General features: G+C 43.2%; 1 protein-coding gene across 1 annotated transcript in view; it reads right to left on the bottom strand.

Annotated features, from left to right (window-relative positions):
* AFF3 (ALF transcription elongation factor 3) overlaps positions 1 to 20,768 on the bottom strand; it is a 294,827-nt gene that overhangs the window by 20,579 nt on the left and 253,480 nt on the right. Inside the window, exons 12-15 of the mRNA XM_068395291.1 lie at positions 16,857 to 17,903; positions 14,149 to 14,273; positions 10,555 to 10,756; positions 7,850 to 7,974 (exon numbers count right to left, since the gene is read on the bottom strand). Coding sequence (XP_068251392.1) covers positions 7,850 to 7,974; positions 10,555 to 10,756; positions 14,149 to 14,273; positions 16,857 to 17,903 — 1,499 coding nt within the window. The remainder of the gene's footprint in view (positions 1 to 7,849; positions 7,975 to 10,554; positions 10,757 to 14,148; positions 14,274 to 16,856; positions 17,904 to 20,768) is intronic.

Raw genomic sequence — 20,768 nt, forward strand, 5'->3', positions numbered from 1 at the left:
AATCAGGAACTAGAAGACCAGGAAAGAATCTGATAGGGATTTGGGGAATTCATATTCCTCATGTGCATTAAGTCATCACAAACCCTCTCCAGCTCCATGACTCATTGTTGGTTCTCAAGATGAACAGGGTATTCCCAGGCTAAAAATGAGTTTGGACAGTCTATCTGTCTGTGATTCTCTAGGCTTAAAGTGGTTATCATCATTTGCTAGTATGGTTCATTATCAGTGGAAGACGAAAATATATTGAAGGAATGATCAGGAAAGGTCCCAGGTTTCATTGGGGGATCACAGCCTTTGCACCCTAGGGCCATTACAGCGAGCCTTCTAGTCCAAAAGGGAAATGTCCATATTGTGGAAAATGGACTTGAAGCACGTTCTTCAAACATATGTAAAGATATTTACCACTGCCACAGGGACAGTAAAGCTGATTTAGGAATTAAGCTGCAAATAAAGTCATTAGAATATCTCTCACACACCACACCTGTGAATCCCGGCATTGAGAGTGATGAAAACCTGCGCTGCTCTGTGATCCAGCGCAAGACAAAACCTGAGTTACACTGGGATGGAATTCTAGCTCTTCAAGGAGGAACCAATGTTTGCTATCAAACCTGAGGAAAAAAAGCTCTGTCAAGAGCCAGAGGTATGGTAGAACGGTAAACACCATGGGAGGTTAGATGAGACTTCCTCATATTCAGTACGAGACCTAGACTAGTCGAAGAGCTGCAAAGGACATTGGGGGGTGCTCATCACCTTCTGTAGGCATCTGCTTGTTGGTCACCCGTTGCAGAGTGAGGAAAGACTGGGAGAGACTGGTGGGAGATGGGAGAGACTGTCCTCTCCTATCTGAGAGATTCAGCTCTGCTGCTGGGACCTGGAAGAGGGTTTGCTGAGCCTGATTAGAAGACCCTTGTCCAACTCACTGTTGTGATTCACTGTGGACGAAAGATATTTTCTAGTCAAGCTATAGAGTAAGAAAAAGGCATGTCAAAATCAATTGATGCAAATAAATCCTCTTCCCTGAGTGGCAAAATTATCAGAGGCTATTTCAGATCTGAGTCTGTCAATAAAATGATTCCTTGGCTATGTCTGTGTAAGTGACATAAGAAGGGCAAGGATACCAGCTCTATCATTTGATCATCTGTGCTGTTTAATTGCTAATACTCTCCCTGGCATAGTTTTGAGCTCGGTCCCAGACAATGCCTGGGCACAGCTGGGGGCAGCACAGGCCAGGGACTGTTCTCAGGAGGCAGTGAGTGTTCTTTGTTTCGGGGAGTGAAGACAGTTTAATCATATAAACATAAGCAGTGATGGACCACTTGCCCATAGGAACAGAGGAGGGGCATGGATGTAGCCTGTAAGTTCAAATGAGGTCCACAGCTCTGGCTTTTCTTTGATGACAGGGAATAGTGGCTATAAATTCTTTACCCCGTGAGAAGCTCCTGTTAGGGTGGATTAAGCATCTATTTCCCACCAGACCAAGCTCTCACAAAGTGTCCCTAAAAAGAAAGGGGGTAGGTGGTCTTGCAGACAACAGGCAGCTTAATTACCTAATCATGGGAGGCAGTGTCTAATGTTATTTTCTCATGGTCAGTGTACACATGAGGAAATTCAGTGCCACAAGAAGGGAAGGAGCAGAAGAATGGGGTGGTCAGATGAAGACTTGAAATCCCCCAAAGCCAAGAAACTGGGAGCAGCCCAAAGTAAGCATATGAATTTGTGAGAAACTTAGTGTAGCAGATGTTGGTCTATCTGACCAAGTGATTTTTTAAATTGCTGATGAGAAGAAAGAGGAGCCAAGCTCTTTTCCTTAACTGTGCTCCTGAGGATGTGCTCAGCACTACAAAGTCTCTCTAAATACTTCAGAAGACAAGGAGTCCTTGAGGCATTTTGAGCAATGCAAAGCGAGATGACTTCCAGATGTTGTATGGGAGTCACAACCCAAGAGCACCTTTTCCTTTCCACTCTGAGGCAGAAGAACAAGGAAGAGGAGACTGAAAATGAGAGACTTGGGGTTCAAGCCAAAACAAAGAGATGTGCCAAGAAGTTCTCTTTAGAGCTCTTTATGAGCTCTATGCATAATACCTTTACAGGTTGAATATTTTCTGGGTATGTGGTTTACTGGTTGACAAACAGAGGAATGCTGTCTCACAGCAGGATATGTCCCTTGGACAATGTAAAGCTGGTGGGTGTGTGTAGCACCTGAATCCATAAAGGTGGAACAAACATTCAACAAAATATGAATTAAAAAAAAAAGTTGAAGAAGTTATATTGTCTTGCTCCTATTAGGCCAGGAAAAAAGAAAAATAAATATAAGTGAAAAAACCACACCCCAAGTTTAAAAGGGTAACCCACAATGCAAGTGAGAAAATAATCCTGAAGAGCAATTATGATGTAGCCATGAGGACAACTAGGAAGCTGGGTATGGTCTGCTCTTTTTATACCACACATGCAGTGTTTTGAGGACTGTGGGACTGTGCCCTCGGGCACCCACAGCACGTCTGTGCTTATCACTTCAAGGACAACAGACTTTGTTCCTAAATGCGGTTATTGGGAATTCTATCATTCAGTGAAATTGCAGCAGGACTGAATTTGGCTGGAAGCATTATTATGTAGCCTTGAAAATGTTCTCTTCATAGAGTCAGAAATGTCCAAAAATCCAGGAAATCTTGTTAGGAATTAATACTGGAAACAGCATTGATGTCACTTATACATGTGGCATGCTGGGTACCTTGAAGCATATTTAGAACAAGCAGTAAACAATGGCAAACCAGGGGAGTAGGGTTTTGCCTGCCTTTTGAAGACTGTTAGCTATATTTACTTTTATATTGTGATGTATGTGTATCCAGCACTCTGCCAAGCAAGATATACTTTTTATTGACCTACTTGTGTTCTAGTTTATTGCTAGTGACAGCTGTTGTCAATGATCTGGAGAAAATAAATTGAAAATAAAGCAAAGAGACATTGATTAGTCAAAAAAATGAGTTGTTTTAAATCAAATATAAGGGATTTAGTCTCTTAAAAACTATAGATTCTGATTAAAATGAAGACTTTAAAACCATGGCTGGATTACAGTAATTCCGAACTTCATGGATTATGGGATGAAATACTTCATAGGCATCATTTTGGACAAAATGCTGCCATCAGGATTACTACATAATTTTAGATCTATTGTATTGCATTTCTTCAAATCCTCTGCTGTGGTGCTGCAAGAATTTGAAAGACACTCGCTGCCATGTTTAATTTGATCCTTCTAACATGTGAGTCAAATTTGTTGACATTTAACATTTGCAGCCAGTCAAATCTGCTGCATTTCAGTGACTTCTCTACACAGTAATTTCAGAGCCAAGGTCTAGTATAGCTGGTATTCTGGTGCAGTTTCCTAGATACAGGTTGTGTATGACAGTTGTAGTACATGAAAATCTCCTTCCTCTAGTTAACACAACAGGCATTTAACTATTTCTGGTTTATAAGGGGAAATTAAGACATATTTGATTCTATGTTTTATCTTCTTTGGCTTTTTAGATTGTTTTTTTTTTAATGAGCCACAAGTTGCTTGGGGACATTCTACATGGAAGGCGCTATACATGAACAGTTTAATTGTGTCTCTCTCTGAAAAGGTGAAACAGTTTTATTGAAGATGCCTGCCAGAGAAATCACATGTATCACTAATGGAGAAAGCAAGTGATAAAAGCCTCTTAGATGATAGAGACAGTGTCCTGGTTTGGCCTAAACCAGGCCAATTTTCCTTTCAGTGACTTTTACTTTCAGCTAAGTCTCTGCTAAGTAACTGCACTTTCTGAAAGTAACTGCATGTTTTGCAGACAGTGTCTGCTTCTAGGACTGATAACGCTCGAAGTTTGTAGTTATCACTGAGGCACCAGTAGGGATGTTATTCAGAAAGGCTCTTGCTGTACTTAGTCTTAGAGAAACCAAGGTCACTGCTAAATTCCTCACTGCTTATGAGTGAAGAGCTGAAGGGGGGTTGCACCTGCAGGGAGGAGCAGACAGGGCAGGTGACCCAAAACTGACCAACGAAGGTATTCCATCCCATACACGTCATTCTCAGTATAAAGTGGGGGGATCACGAGGGTCTCGCTCTCTTGCCCCTTCCGCCTTCCCTTGCTTCCTCTGCTGTGTTTGGGTGCTGCTGCTGCTTCGGGCTGCTTCTGCGGCTTGAGCCTTTGGCCAATGTCCAAGGAGGACTCTGTCTGTTTTCCTGCTGCCCCCGATCCCGATCCGTGCATCCCTGAATCCAGCTCTCGACCGTCGCTAGGCCCAGCCTGGGCCTTCCCGGAGCCTGCCCTGCAGTGCCGGTGGTGACGTGGCCGACATCGGGGGAGCTCGATCTTGGTTTTGTATATATTTGTATATATTTGATTATTTCTATTATTACTATTATACTCTTTTTCATTATTATAGTTTATTAAAACTGTTTTAACTTTCCAACCCGTAAGTCTCTCTCCCTTTTCCCTTTCCCTTTCTCTTTGGGTGGGGGGGGGGGAGGGTTAACAGAGAGCGTCTACCACAGGTTTAATAGCCGGCCCAGCTTTAAACCGTGACAGACAGTAAAAAAAGCAGTTTTCCTATTACAGTATTCTAGGGAAAAAATGGAACAAACCAGTCCCCCTGTTTTTTGTCAGCATCTTGAGGGAAAATCAGATGAAGATACAATAGTTCTGTTGTAGCTGTTTCTGATTGCATTTTTTTCTAATCCAAACAGATGAGCATGTCCTACAATTTTGACTTTTATCATGCACACTGATACTTTTCTGCCTTATATGTACATGTTTAAACTGCAGAAAAATTGAACAGTTGCAAGTAAATTACAGATGGTAAAGTATTTCAAGAGATATGAAGAGTTAGGTAGTACTTCTAAACAGTTTCAGATTTCCTCAGTGGAGATTGTTGAATAAATGCACTGGAAGAGTTAAAAAATAACATGGAGGGAAGTGGAGAAGGAGGGAAAATAAGGATATACACAGGGGAGAGTTTTCTACAAAAGGGGAAGAAAATTTGATTATATTTATTCAACTTACATCTCCTTATGACTGCCATGAATACACAGAGAAAGTAACCTCACAAGTCTTCTTTTCTTGACTTAAGAAAGTTTCATCCTTTTAAAGTCTATGAGAATTATTTATACCTTATAGTAGGAAACCTGGATTCCCTCCCATGACATCCTTGTGAGCAAACTCAGGAAGTGTGAGGTAGAAGAACAGACAGTGAGATGGATTAAGAACTGGCTACACAATAGAGCCCAAAGAGTGGTAATCAATGGTGCCACGTCCAGCTGGAGACCTGTAACTAGTGGAGTCCCCCAAGGATCAGTGCTGGGTCCAGTCCTGTTCAACATCTTCATCAACGACCTTGACGAAGGGACAGAGTGTCTTCTCAGCAAGTTTGCTGATGATACGAAGCTGGGAGGTTTGGCTGATACACCTGAAGGCTGTGCGGCCATTCAGCATGATCTGGACAGACTGGAGAGCTGGGCAAAGAGGAACATAATGAGGTTCAACAAGAATAAGTGCAGAGTCCTGCACCTGGGAAAGAGTAATAAAATGCACCAGTACAGGTTAGGAGGCAATCTGCTAGAAAGCAACTCCGTGGAGAGGGACCTTGGAGTCCTGGTGGACAACAAGTTATCCATGGGACAGCAATGTGCCCTTGTGGCCAAGAAGGCCAGTGGTATCCTGGGGTGCATTAAGAAGATTGTGTCCAGCAGATTGAGGGAGATCCTCCTCCCCCTCTACTCTACCCTGGTGAGACCTCACCTGGAGTACTGCGTTCAGTTCTGGGCTCCCCAGTTCAAGAGGGACAGAGATCTACTGGAGAGAGTCCGACGGAGAGCTACGAGGATGATTAAGGGACTGGAACACCTGCCTTATGAGGAAAGGTTGAGAGACCTGGAGCTTTTTAGTCTGGAGAAGAGAAGACTGAGAGGGGATCTGATTAATGTGTATAAATATATGAGGTCTGGGTGTCAAGAGGAAAGGGGCAACCTCTTTTCACTTGTGCCCTGCGACAGGACAAGGGGCAATGGATGCAAGCTAGAGCACAGGAAGTTCAACCTCAACATGAGGAACAACTTCTTCACCGTAAGGGTTACAGAGCACTGGAACAAACTCCCCAGAGAGGTTGTGGAGTCTCCTTCTCTGGAGACTTTACCGTCTGGATGCGTTCCTGTGTAACCTGCCCTAGATTGGTCCTGCTCTGGCAGGGGGGTTGGACTCGATGATCTCCAGAGGTCCCTTCCAACTCCTAACATTCTATGATTCTATGATTCTTTATGAGAGGCTGCCATCCCTCTAGTTGTCCCTGAGACCAGGTAGTGTGAACAAACCTTACTATTATTATTATTATTATTATTATTATTATTATTATTATTACTACTACTACTACTACTATTATTATTACTATTATTATTATTATTGCTATTGTTTAAAAATCCCAGTTCTGGTAAAAAGCAGTTTCTGAGGAAACAGGGCTGTTGTCCCAGGGTTTTCTTTGGTATAAAAGAGTTGGAGATGTTGTGAGTGAAAATCTGGGAGTACAAAAGGCGTGTCAAGTTCACATTGCTTACAGAGCTCCGGGCAGTCTGAGGCATAGCCTGAACAGAACCTCTTCTACACTAGCCAGAAAAAATCAGTATTTTTCAGGCCAGAACATTACCAGTCAAAAAGAATCTGGATTTTCTAGATACGAGGATTTCAATCTTCAGTTTCACCTTTGTACCTTATTTAAATAATATCACATCCTAAATGACCTTGGGAAACAAAACTCAATTTTAATTTACCAAAAAGAAAAGAAAGACAATTACAAGATGAAATTAGTTTCGGCGGAAGAGAGCAGGGGACGTATGAAGGATGCAGACGAGATGGGGAGGGCCAGGTATCCCTCCAGGTACTCATGCTAACTACTGCTGCTTCCTACTTGCCTTGCCTTTGTGATACCTTTTTCTGAGCAGCAGTAGCAACGACAGTAGCAGCTGTCAAGTCTCAGGGATGCAAGGCTCCCATATGTCCTCTCCCTTGCTCCAAAGTGTGCACAAGAAGCGTGCCCCTCTCACCCCACCTTGCTATGGTTCTGTATATATTAATAGTCTGATGTGTGCATAATTAATGCCAGAGCCCCAGGGGTACTAATAAAGCCTTAATGGCCTTGACCTGCCTCATGTGGAGCCTCCTCCCTCTTCCCATGGGCTAAAGAAATCCACTTAAGCTCAGGTTTGGGCCTTTACTCCCTGTCCAACTCATTGTAAGTGTGCCTGTCTTCAGCCCTTTCACAGCCATGCTTGTGCCTGGCCATGGCCCCCATTGATCTGGACCCTGACCTGGGGAATGTCTTCCTGGCTGGACCTCGGACCTGCCTCGTCACTATGCATGTCTGGCAATCACTGGGGTGTGTCTGACCCTCACTGGACCTGATCCTGACCTGATTCCTGACCTGACCTTGGACCTGCCTCATCACCATGGACTTGTCTGAGGATCTGGGCTCTTGGTTGAACATGACTGCCACCCCCGAGCCTGCCCTGCTCACCTTGCTTGGGTACTGTGGGACTGGACCCCCCGCTGGCACGGCCCCTGCCCTGTCAGCCACGTTCTGCCCCTTGGCTACTGGCTCCCCATCCTTCAGGGAACAGCCAGTCCTCACTGCTCCCTGATGATGAGGCTTAATTTATGATAAAAAATTAAAGAGTTTATATAGTATGTCTCATTTATTTCTCAATATGTACAGTATTACTATAATACTTCTGGTCATGTCTCAGTTCCTGTTGGACAAATTGTATTTTTCTGTCTTTAAATGCAGGAAATTAGATTGTTTTCTTTATTTTAAAGTCATCTGTACTTACATATCATCAAAGACAAGCTTTGTCCTTCTGCAGTCCCTGGGTGTGCTGGACAGAGGTGACCAAGGCTCTGTTTGGGACTGGGGCTTATTGCAGAGAACATTTTCTGAATTGACGTGAATTGCTTTCTAGACAACAAACAAGAGAGAAGACATTGAGGAACTGGCTACTAACTTCAAAAAAGCAACTAATAAACAACAGAGCATCTTTGCTCTGTGTTGGAAATGGGCACTTAGTTTCCCTACTGTTTCAGCAAGCAGTATGTATAACTGTCCTGTCACTGATTGATAGCCAGAAATTCACAGATACTGCTCAGAGCACTTCCTAAAGGGCTCGAGTTTCAATGTGATATACAGAAGAAATTGAGCTGAACTATTAGTAACTATCAAAACACTCTGAAACACAGTAAGTGAAATTATTAAAGAATAGATCTATCATGGTCATTTAGAAGATCGAGTTATATCTCCAGTCTTCATCTTCTGAACTAGCATTGTACCTTGCCTTGGGAGAGCAAGGCTCACTTGTTTGACTCGTTTCACACTGCACAACTGATGTGCCTATGTGCTATGAATTTGCAGCCCAAGGTCCAGGTTTCTTTCTGCCGTAGGTCCCTGATCAGCTTGAAAGATCACTGCTCTATGCTACAGTGGAAGCACATGTCTTTTGGCAGGGTCTCATGCATTCCCTCAGCTGCAGCCCTGTTCTTCATGTGGCCTCATGAGCCTTTTGTCCCACCAAGTGACCTCCTGTGTAGGCCACAACACACCGGTACAGTGCAAAGCAGAGAGTGCCCTGGGTTGGTTTTGGCTGATAATCACTGCCAGAAAACACCATTCCTTCTCTGTCAGGTGACAGATGGAAATACAATATGGATAAAATGGACAAAAAGCTCAAACAGATAAAAGCCACTCCCTGGCTTGCGGTCTCTGACAGAAATTCAAAGGACCACTTGGGCATGCCAGTTAGGTGCCAGACGGGAAGATGGGCTAAAACAAAGCTAACTTTAACATTTATGGTTCATGAGCTCTCATCTTCTGTGTATGTGGCACATCCAGTTTAGTTTAGCAGGCTAAAGTTTTCAGATGAATAACCAGATACGTAAGAATTTTATTGCAAGGGTTGTTAAAGTGTTGACCAAATGGTGCATTGCTAGGCTATGCAGAAAATCTCAGTGAAATGCAGTTGCTAAGGGTGTGGATCATAAAGCAATCACCTTTTACTTTTGATTCCAGCACATTTGCCTGTGAAGGAATTTAAATTGTTTTCAAGATATCCAGTGAAGACTCATATCATTATAATTCTGAACGGTTTATAAACCTCTAAACTTATGTTTTAGAAGCTAAAATGTTTAAAAATTTACATTTAATCCATGAAAAAATAAATTAATAGCTATGATATGTTAAAATGCCTTTTTATTGGAATATTTTTATGTAATCAATTTTATTTCAATTTACCATCTGTGAGATATTCTTGAAACACAAAATTTATGAGAAATTGTTTTTTAAAAAGTGTCCAAAATTAAGATTATAGTTACTACTTCCCCCTCCACTCTCAAAAAATAAATATATTTAAGTACATACATATGTACTTAACATATACTGTGGGACCAGTTATCCCCACAGCAAAAACGGCTGGAAGAGACCACTGCTACAGCTCAGGTAGTTTGTTTTCCTGAAAGTTGCTTAGGCACTAATACTTTGGCTTTTAAAGCCTCTTATGTATCAGATAACAAATACAACAAATAGATATAAGATAAAATATATAAAAGGTTTTTGTAGCAAGGAGAGGAGCATTGGCCTTTGTAGCAGCAGACGAGTGCCCTAATAGCCTGACTAGATGCTCCAGCAGTGGACATCAATATGATGGTACCCAAATTGCTTCTTCTAGTTTTTTCACACAAAACAGAAGAGGTTCAAGGGGAGGATGTGACAATATTCTTCCCTTGATCTTCTACCTGCAGTATCCTGTAGGCTGGAGGGTAGGGTATGATTTTTAGAGGTGAGAGAGAGAGATATGTGAATTCCCTCAACCAGAAGAGCTAACAGGCTCTTTGCTCCATCGTCCTAATCACAGAGCTCATACATAAATGGCAGGCAGCATCTACTCCTCTCTCTCTGTGCTCTGAAGACAGTGGCTACCAGCTGGTGTAGTAAAATGGCCTTTTCTGGAAGCATGCTCTGGACATGTTTAGTGTGATCAAGACTCTCTTATTGGTATCTGATTACCTGGGCTCTGATGGAACTGAGTTGTGAGGCTGGTGCTAAGCTGTTCACCGGTGTCAAGAGTAAGTAGAAGTGTCTGAGAAAGTTGGTTGTAAGACATGTAGGAGAACTTGTCTGCAGGCACAGACAGTTAGGTAGTGGCTGAGAAGACACCTCATACAGTAGAGGCCTTATGCACCACACTCTTGGATGTAAGGAGCTTGCATTGTGCCCAAGCAATACTCTGGAGGCCTAAGGCCATTCGTTTTGGGCCACTAGCTTTTACCTTTTGCTTATGTAGCCTTTGGTATTTGCCTGCTTTACAGCCTGCCCTCTTTCCTTTCTTCTGTGCCTTGCCAACTCCAAACCAGAAAAACTGAACTTATAATACAACATTCATTATTACATTTTTTTTTGCAAAACATACTGCAAAACTATCACGGACTGCAATACAAAGTGAAAAATATACAGCTAGGCTTTATATTGTGAACAACAGCATAAACTTACATTGAAGTCTCCGGGATGTGGCTGCGACTGGATTTCACCCTTATGTTTTTTGCTGGAGGAGATGGAAGGTAATAGACTGCTGCCATTAGGTCTGCAGGAGGAAGTTAAATCATCGTTGGAGTATTTGTGTTTTGATGCATCAGAGAGAGGAGAGACGGGTGACCGAAGCATTTTCTCATTTTTATTTATTGGTATTGCCAAGCTGGAAATGGAAATTACAGTAATGGAGTGTCACAAAGCCGGCTTGGAGAAAGGTAAATGTTTTATATATTACCAAAACTTTGAATTTAAAACCTGCTGGCAGGATAAAGTCTATTGGTATCTGGAAACAAGCTTACAGTATTGGGACCAAGAGCTCATTTACAAATTTGTATCATGTTCCTCCTCTTTCCCATCAAGGCAAATTGTAATTCTGGAGTTAATATAAAGTCTGTATCAGAGTACTTGAAAAAAAAATACAGAGATAAATGGCCACTTGCTCACCATTTCTTAAGGGATAGCTGGAGACGAAGATTAGGCTCTGAAGTGTAAGTTCAGGTTATGGAGCCCTATTTCACCATTACAGGTGACAATTTATAAGCCATGGCAATAAAACCATATGTGAACTAAAACAGGAAATGTGTTTAAAGATGACTGGCTTGTCTTTGTGCTCAATACCCAGCCTTTGGTAGCACTGTTTATACTAATCTAATACAGATTTTGAAGACAAAGAAAGATAGGCTGGTAGTGCAGACAAAAGGAAACATATGCAAACAGTAGACACAGAGAAATGTGAGCTTCGTCTTCTAAAGAAGAAAGCTATAACACAGGCAGTATTTTCAGCTTTCATTTATTTGGGGGAAGCTTCAGATGAAGAGAAGTGAGACAGACTGTAAAAATATGCCCAGAAATAAACTTCAGATGCACTAATTTGAAGCAAATATTTAGCTGAAAATCTTAAAGCAGCACACACAAAATAAAAGGTGTTTTAAGGAGACAGTTTGTGTTAAGACTAAAAGTGTGATTAAGGTCAGAGAGACAATTTTAACACAATACCTTTCCCTGTCACATTCCCCTTTATTCAGCTTATTACTTTTTTATGGACAATTCTCTCTTCTTTATAGTTACTGTATCAGACAGTGTACACTTAATGGAATCGCAAAAAAGAATATGGTACAAACCATGCTTTATTTCTGCACATAATTTCAGGGAACAGAGCTAATTAAAAGTGCTCTTATCATACATTTGTCCATTTATCTGGCAAGTCTTTAAAAACTAGCTGTGAAAGAAGCCATGAATTGTAGTTCAGAACCTTTCCCATTTCCCACAGCATAGTACCTTTAAAACGCAATGTGAACTGTTTTGCTTTAATGACCAATGCTGTTTACGAAAGCAAGAATCAGGGTACGTAAGATGGACAACTGTGCCCTTCTTCTCCCCCTAAGAAAAATAAGATCTTTAGCACTATTTTGAACGTGCAGGTTGATGCTGTCATTTCTTTTCCTCTTTTAAAAACATAAACCTATGCCTTGACTAGCCATACTTATGCGTCATTGTCAAAGTGCAGGCCTAATGCATCCAACAGAAGCCATAGCTCTTTGGAAGCATACCCAAGCCTCAAAAGCTTGGCCCAGAGATTGTGAGGAGTAGCTGCAATTTCTAGCTGTGCTGCAGACCTTCTACATGGCCTTTGGCACATCGCGTAGGGCCCACCTAAGTGTTCTGTGAGCAGTCAAATTGCAGCAGCACGATCATCTTCTACTGAGAAGCTGTTGAAGAACAACCTGCAGTGAGCTCTGGTCTGCTGGGAGTGGGCAGATTGTGGCACCCGACATAGGTGCAAGATATTGGGGGTTTTGACGTTTCTTGACGCTGTAGCCTTTCTTGTCAAACAGGGCCTTGTTTAGTCTGCACCCCAGACTGTAATTCCACAGTAGAAAATGCTCATGTCAAAAGGTGGTTTTGCTCCTCTCATTGCTACCAGCCCTCAGCAGTGCTGACAAAACTGTCTGTGTAGCTCTGCTGGGAACTGAATAATAATAGCTTGGCCTAAAAAAAAAAAAAAACCAAAAAAGAAAGAGTTCTTGTTTCAGACAAGTTGCTTGAGTGAATTTACAGGAGAGCCTCACAGGCAGCTATGGTGGCACAGCTGGAGAGGGGATGTGCCAGCATGAGCAGCTGCTGGTTGCAAGAGGGACAGGAGGTCCTGACATCTGCACTGCTGGTTTAGCCACAGCCTCAGCAGCCCATCCTCAGCTGTGGGAATAATAGCATTTGATATCATGTCCTACAGTAGCATAAACCACAGAAACATCTTGGAAGCAGGGCAGACCAGGGAAGAATTAGGAGGCAAATATATACTTAAGACCTTCTTCTTTGTTTCTTTAATGTACAGTTGCTACCAGGAGTACTGACTATAATGTCAAGCAAAACATAAATTATTGTCCTGCTTCCAGGAAGCATAGAATTAACCCTGTGACACAGCAAGCTATGACAGCCATTCTATTCTCTGAAAATGAATGCGATGTAAAACATATGACACTGCGGTAACAGGAATGGCATGCCTGCGTGCAATCACCCACAATAAAACAAACAGTTCTGTGTATTGTTTTCACTTTATGAAACATATGTGACATGTCAGGACAAAGAAATTGAATGCATATTTTTGAATAAGCACTATATATATTAGTTTTCTCCATGATTTTTTCCAGTTTTAATGACAAGAATTGCTCAAACTCATCAGTGATATGCACAACAGAAAAGCCTACTACAATAAATAGATATATTCTCTAATTTTAGCAGTTCCACCCCAAGAGATACCCTGATACTACCAGAAAATGATTTTTTTTTTTAAATACTGATGACCAGCATGTACTAAGCAGGATGCAGCTGAACTCTGAAAAGATGCATGTCTAAGTTTGACTGCTGGAAGCCTCCAGAGAAACTCAGTACGATTGATCTGACATTGACAGGGGTCTGTGTGCATAAACCATGCCAGCAAATGCTAAATATTCATCATTTGTTTCATGCCCTGCATCCTTTGAAAATCTCATTGGTTTTAAAGTCTGAGTTCCTTGTCCTGAAATACCTACTAATTACACAGAATAGATTGCTTGTAATCTCAGAATTAGTGGATCTCAAGTATATTCTGGAACTGAGCATTGAAGGCATTGTTACGAGTATTTTTCTCAGTCTTTTCCATAGAGTTTATAGATAATTGTATTTATACAGTCAAACTTTAAGTTTGAAGCTCGTAACACTGTAAGGGAAGAAAAGGCTATAAGATGGTTGCCTATGTGAATTGGTACCTACAACACAGTGTTTGGGAATATGTCTCAGATGATCACACTGCTCTAGCTATAATTACTCATTCCATGAGCCTCACACTTGAACTCACAACTTCTTTGTGCAATAGGACAAAAATGCAAGTATATAAATGTGTCAGGAGCTGCTAACTTGTTCATTAAACCAGAAGAAAGGAGAATGCAGAGGGTAATTTTTCAACATAAAATGTGATAATTAAAAAATAAATCCTATTAAAGGAAAAAATAACACACAGCATTAAACTGCAACTAGTTGTATGACTTAGTGGTAAATAAGAAGGAAAATGCTTACCTGTTTTCATTCATATTGCAGTGATTTGCTGTTGTGATGCTGTGGGCAGAGGCAGCTAATCGTGAAGAACTCTCTCGCTCTAAGTGAGTCTTCTTGATGTCTCTGCACTCTTCCTCATTCTCACACTGTAAGAAGAGAAAAATAATAATCTTGTAGGCTTTGGATTTACTACAGATCCAAAAGTATTTCAACAAGTCAGGGGCTGGTATTTTGTGGTGGTTTGGTATTAATGATGACACTTTCTTTGAGCATATACCTAACATGGATCAGAGATGATTAGTCCATGTCTTAAAAAAACAAAATCTAAACAGGCAATGTGTAAACAAAGGAGTCAAATATAAAACTTGGTTTCAACCACTTCCCCACTTGCGCCTCGGCATAGTTTTTCTTTATATTGCCCTCTTTGCCCCTCTCCCGTGCACTTTTCTCTTGCCTAGTCCTCAATCTCATACCTCTTTTGTCTCTCCCTCTCTTTTCTTGGCATCAGTGACTGTGCCTATACTAGTAAACACGACAGAAGAGCAACTGGTGTTGAGGCCAACTGGTATGGCACAGCTCGCACCCATGTACTCATCTCACTCCTCCTTCAAATCAGGGTATGCCACATTCAGCTTGCCTTTTGGGAAGGGATCTTAGTCTGGTGCTGAGCGAGGGCCAGACACTGTCTGGAAGAACAGAAGTTGACTCAGGCCAAAACCATGTTAGTAAGCACGTTAACAGTTAAACAAAGCGGCTGACTATGTGCCACCACTTGACACTGCACCCTGGCCCTATCTGGCCTGCTAATGTGAACATAGCCAATGTTTCCTGCCACTATTTAATTTCATGTTATGTTCCTTAGGTTCTATCATTGGCTCCCAAAGGCTCTGCTTTCCCAACCTGCTGCAAAGTCCACATCCTTTTCCACTTCTAACCTTTCTCCAGTTTCTCTAACACAGCTCAGTGCTGGCTAAGTTTTACTTGTGATGTTTTGATTCTGCTGTATTTATTGCCTTGCTGCATGGCAACAACATTTGCTGTGTTATCCACTGCCACTGTGGCTGCTGCTATGGGGTTCAGGTTGTAGCAGAGCCAGGCAGGTCCTGAGTCTCTGCGAGCACATCCCCCGTGAAACTGGGGCTCGTTGCAGGGACTGAAGGGCTTCTCACACCTCAGTGCTTAACCATTCTCCTCCGTCTCTACTTTGCCTATCTTCTTGAGATCATGACAGAGGTGGAAGTGATAAGGACCTCTTTCTAATTTAGCAGTTATGCCTGATAATCCGTTCTTATTACTCTTATTCATAAAGTCTTCTGGGAAGGGGGATCACATATTGTGAGTTTGAACAGCAGCTGTCCCATTGAGGGTCTTATTCCAGGCTGAGGGGCAATTTGGTACTCCAGGAATGCCTTGTATTTATTTTATCACTAAAACCACCACCAACAGCAGTGCTTTAAGACAGAAGAGTAAAAGTTAATACGTGCCACAGAAAGTCAGGTTAAGCATTTCTAGAATGACTGCATTAATTTTGCTCTTCTATCATCTCCCCCTGTTTCCTTCTGGGTGTACAGCCTGGCACTATAACACTGGCATCTCCTATGGCCTAAAACATAAATATTTTGCTTCTGCCACTCTTTCTTGACTTGTTTTCCATTACTGTGCAGTTACTTCCATGCTACTTCATAAAGAAAGTGCAAACAAATGCATCTCAAAGCTTATCAAGGGTCTCTGTTATGGCTCTACCAGTGGCCAGAACAGGGTTGCCACCTTTCAGATACTAAAAAAAGAACCAAAAATGAAAAAAGATAAAAAAAAGGAAAGATTGCTTTAGATAAACAGTCCCCAAAAATATACAGATCAATCTGCACATGTACAGTAGCTCAGGGGGCAACAGATGACTGCACAGTAAAACTGTCCAGAAATTGGGCAGATGGTGATTCCAGTTCAGAGTGACTTTTGGGGTCAGACCAGTACAAACAAACCAGAAAGCCTCCTTGTTGGACAGCTGTGGCCATGGAGTGGAGGGGGCTTTCTCTCTGGCACTACTGACGGCTCAGAGGTAGGATGGAGGGGTGGATGTGACCAGAGGGCTGTGCCCACCTGGCTGTTGTGACAGTGCTGCTGGGGAGTGGGCAGCTAATGGACTACACTCCAACTTCTTACAGCTGTGTGAGAGCCCTGAGGTAAAAGGGGGCCGCAGTAGTGTGAGGGAGGCAGGTTGCAGAGCCAGGCAGGTTCTGAGTCTCTGTGAGCGTGTCCCCTGTGAAGCTTGGGCTCCTTGTGGGGACTGAAGGGCTTGCCTCTTGTTGACAATTGGAGGGGAAAAAAGATGCTGCCTCTCTTTTTTCCACACGTGCAGACCATGATAGCTGTTTATATTCCCTTTGCCAACATAAGCATCACCTCCAAATGCTCAGGTTTTGAGAGAAGCCACAGGAGAAAACTATCCTACTAAAAAGGCAGTGCCTTCGCTAAGGCGTGGAAAGCTGCATGCCAGCAGTGAACGCCATCTCCAAGGGCCTGTGATCCCTCACAGCCAGGAGTTTCCTCACCCCCTAGGATGGCATCTCCCCTGGGGCTTGGCTGGTTCCTACATGGTGAGCGGGGACAAATCCCAGCTCTGAAGTGCCGGCCCAAAGAAGACACTGCCATCGAGCACTGGATGTGGATGCAAGCGATGCTTGCCAGAGGCCCCCCTACCCACCCCGATCGGTCCCCCCGAAGCTCACCTTGCGTTTCCTTCTAGATTTTGGTAAACCCTTCTCTGCGGGGGTGTCAGCACTACTACCCTGCGGGAGGCTGGCCACCTGGCTTGCTCCAGCACTCATGGCCAGCGGCTCTTCAGGCAAATGCTCTGGAATCCTGGACAAAAGAGCCAAGTCAATGTTGACCCACAGCGACTTTACCTCATCACTGTCTTTCAGAGGAGACAGGAGCTCATTCCTACCGAAAGGAACCAGGGTGTAAAACTGTTCCTCCAGCTCCTTTGCTATTTCACTACTAGTCCTGGCATTAATGGAGCCAAAGGCACTGCAGCCGCCGTGGGGTTTGCTGGCGGCGCTGGTTCCCACGTCCTTGGCACGCGGCTCGGCCCCGGACACCGCCTGTGCCTTGGGCAGCGGGTGCTCCTCCCGCTCGGACTCAGAGCCCGAGTCAGAAGAGGATGATGAGGACGAAGACTCAGTCTCGATGAACTCCTTGGATTTGGGTGCCGTTTTGGTCGGCCCCCGGGCCCGACGCTTCTCGCCAGCCACAGCCGAGCGGGGCTCCCGGCGGTGCCCCGCTCTGCAGCCACTGCCGCTGCTGCCACTGCTGCTGCCGCCTGGCCGGGCCCTCGGCTCCTCGCCAGCAGTGCTCTCCGGAAAGCTGTGGCGCCCGGGGGGCTCCTCTGCCCCGTGGCAGTGGGGGCCGTCCCCGGCAGAGGTCCTCTCAGCCCGCCGCGGTGCCTTCTTCCCTGCCGCCCGTCTTGGAGGCCCGCCGTCAGCGGCGGGGGGTGACTTTTGCCTGCTGCCCTTGCTGCCTGGTGCTTTGTTGGCGGTCCTGGGCCGTGGTCCGTCCCCGACGGTGGTGGTGGCGTGGCCCTCCCCACTGCGGTGCTCAACCGGGCCGGCAGCTGGGGTCTTCTCGCTTTCCTGCCTCTCCGCCTTCACGCGACCGTAGTAGGGATGGGCCTCCAGTGCCGGGCCATCATGGTGGGTCAGGATGGGTGCTTTGTGCGGGGTGACTTTATTCAGCCACTTGTCCAGCTGCCACTTGTTGGACGAGGGTGGCTCAGGCTGAAAGGGAAACAGATGGAAAAGAGCTTAGTGCCCAGACCCTGCTGCCTGCACCTCAGGGACCCCTCAGGGACACCAAAACGCCAGGTCCCTCCTGGTATCACAGAGATTTTCCTTTGGTCAAGGAGCTGCCCCCGAGCCGTGGCAACCCCCTGTCCCTGGTCCTGTGTGGTGGGATGGAAGATGCACACAAGTGGGGATATTTTTGGTTTTTAAATGAGGTTGGGAAGGAGGACGGCTTCCGTGATTCATCATTTCTAAGGATGAATCACGCAGTGCTACTGGCATTGGCTTTACTGGGAAATGTTCCCAAGTTTCCAAATAGAAGAAAATATAATGGTGATAGGAAGGGAGGAAAACAAGGCAGGGGTACAGCTAAGGCTAAAGAAGGATAGCTAGTAGGAAAGCTAGGGATATGTATTTTGTGTCCTGCACCAAAAAATGTTTAAAAAAGCATACAAGGAGGCATGTAGTGGGTAGCTGGAGGGCTAACCAGGTGGTTTGTATAATCTGTCTGGTATTGATGTTATAATCCTGTGAGATCCCACAACCATTTTTTGTGTTGTGGTAGTGTCAGGTGCTCATTTTGTGAGTGTTGTGCGGCTGTTAGTTTTACTCTTTGTTCCTGTCACAACATGATCAAGTTATAAGAGAGCATCTAAAATATAATTGTGTTTGGACAGTAAAGAAGTGGGGTAATTACGATTTCAAATATAACCACAGCTCAGACAATGTTATTTCAGAACAATGTGCAAGTGTTTTCTAGTGCTTCTTGCAATCAGTAATTTGAATGTAATAAAATGAAGAGGAAAGGCAAAAAACCCCCAAAGAAATAAATGCTAGTGTAGATGGCCAGCCATAACCTAACCCCACAGAAGCTAATGTGAAAAGTCCCCTAATTTTCTTAACTGGAACCAAAATTTGATCCAGTAGGCTATTGCATATGAATAATCAAAAAGCGTATCATGAGTCTGACATGAAAACTGTCAATGCTCTGGAAGAAAGTTTGCTCAAGAGAGAATATCCACAGTCTCTAACTTAGAAGTGTCTCTTATTTAACTCCTTATTTAAAGTAGGTGCCTGAGGGCAACGCAGGTTTCCTGCATAGCCAAGGGTGTCTCCAGAATCACCCACTGAGGGCTGTATTCGCTCTACAGGGAGCAAAGGCTCCTAAAAGAAGCAAAAAAGTTAGACATTGGAATTCACATGATACAAATATTCCTTCTCTCAAGTGTCTAATTTACTCATTATCGAGCTATCCAATACCTATGGGAATTTGCTGGATTGCCTTAAGTTTATTTTTTCTTAAGCATACTCCCTAATACCTTACATGAGTAATTTCTTTCCTGAGCTGTAAATCTTGAAAATGGATGGGCAACGTTTCTCTTGGATGAAGATGTATTTTTACAACTCTTAACTCTTCATGTAAAATAAACAGCTTTTTTTTTTTTTTGATTGCTGCTGAAAATACAGATAGATTTGTTTGGTGACATTCATTATGCACATACTGAATTTACAAGATATATAATAAAAGGTTCACTATACATGGAAGTCTTTGTACTGTTGAGGTGTATTTAAGAAAAGGACATACATCAGAAGCACATGGGGAAAAACATACCTCTGCCCATAAGTATAGGCCAGAATGAGGGCAGCTTGAAAGTCTAAAAGAACTTCCAGCTTTTCTGTTACATCCCATTCTGTATCTTTATGTACCTTGTAATTCTTGAAAACAGTGGTTCACAAAATATGGATTTCAAGTGATCACAGTAAACCAGCAGAAAACAGTGACTGACTGCTACAGTGCCATAACTTGGAAACGTGGTACTTTCCTAGAGTGATATGTCTGCTATTTAGGCAGAATAACTACAGTCCCACCAACCTATAAGCTAACTATAAAGTCTAATAAAAAGGATCAACAATGTTGCCAGCTTTACTAATTTTGTCAGAAGCTTCAGGACACTCGTTATTTTTTCTTAAAGCCTCAGCTCTCAGAATCATGGGCTTAGATGCACATCCAGAGTTTATTTAAATAAAAATTCAAATCCTTGTGGCTGCTGAAAAAAACCTTAAGATGTGTCTGGAAAAAAAACACTTTAAGATGCATCTGCTAAAAGCAAAAAGCCTGCAGCCCATAAGGTAAATTAAAAGAACCCAAATTGTAAAAAATCAGAATTTTAAAACTTTTCTCAGTATTTCTGGGCCCTGATACAGTCTTAAGAATATCTGAGATTGTCAGTGTACACAAGTGATGTCAATTCACTTTTGGAAGTAATTTATTCAATTGATTGCTCTAACTGAAAAGTACTGTACTTAGAATTCACTTCAAAAAAGCAAGGTACCTGGGGAGAGAACAAAATCATGACAGCGAAGAATGAAGAGCAGGCCTGGTAAAAAAGGAGATTGGGAAAATTTACTTGAAAGTTTTTGCCAGTCCACTTTACATGCCTAACTGCAGTTATTTGTGGGACAATAAGAAAATCCCTAATTCTCCAGTCCACACCACCCCCCTGAGCCTGTCACATACCATTCTATGGAAGAAAAGATGGTTTTCTCAAAGCGGGAAATTTTCAGCAGCACTTAAGGATGGAAACATATATGAATATATATCTAGAGTGATCAGGTAGCAGAATGGAAGCCTACAGAGGGCGGAAGCAAGGGCAGGTAGCCTGAGAAGAATATAGAGAAATTGTCCAAGCAGCCAGGGATCAGGTTAGGAAAGCTAAAGCCCTGATAGAATTAAATCTGGCCAAGGATGTCAAGGACAACAAGAAAAGCTTCTATAGGTATGTCAGTGGTAAAAGGACTAGGGAAAATGTGGGCCCTCTCCAGAAGGAAACAGGACACCTGCTCACCTGGGATATGGAG

Source organism: Nyctibius grandis, chromosome 2, assembly GCF_013368605.1.
Source record: "Nyctibius grandis isolate bNycGra1 chromosome 2, bNycGra1.pri, whole genome shotgun sequence".
NCBI lineage: Eukaryota > Metazoa > Chordata > Aves > Nyctibiiformes > Nyctibiidae > Nyctibius > Nyctibius grandis.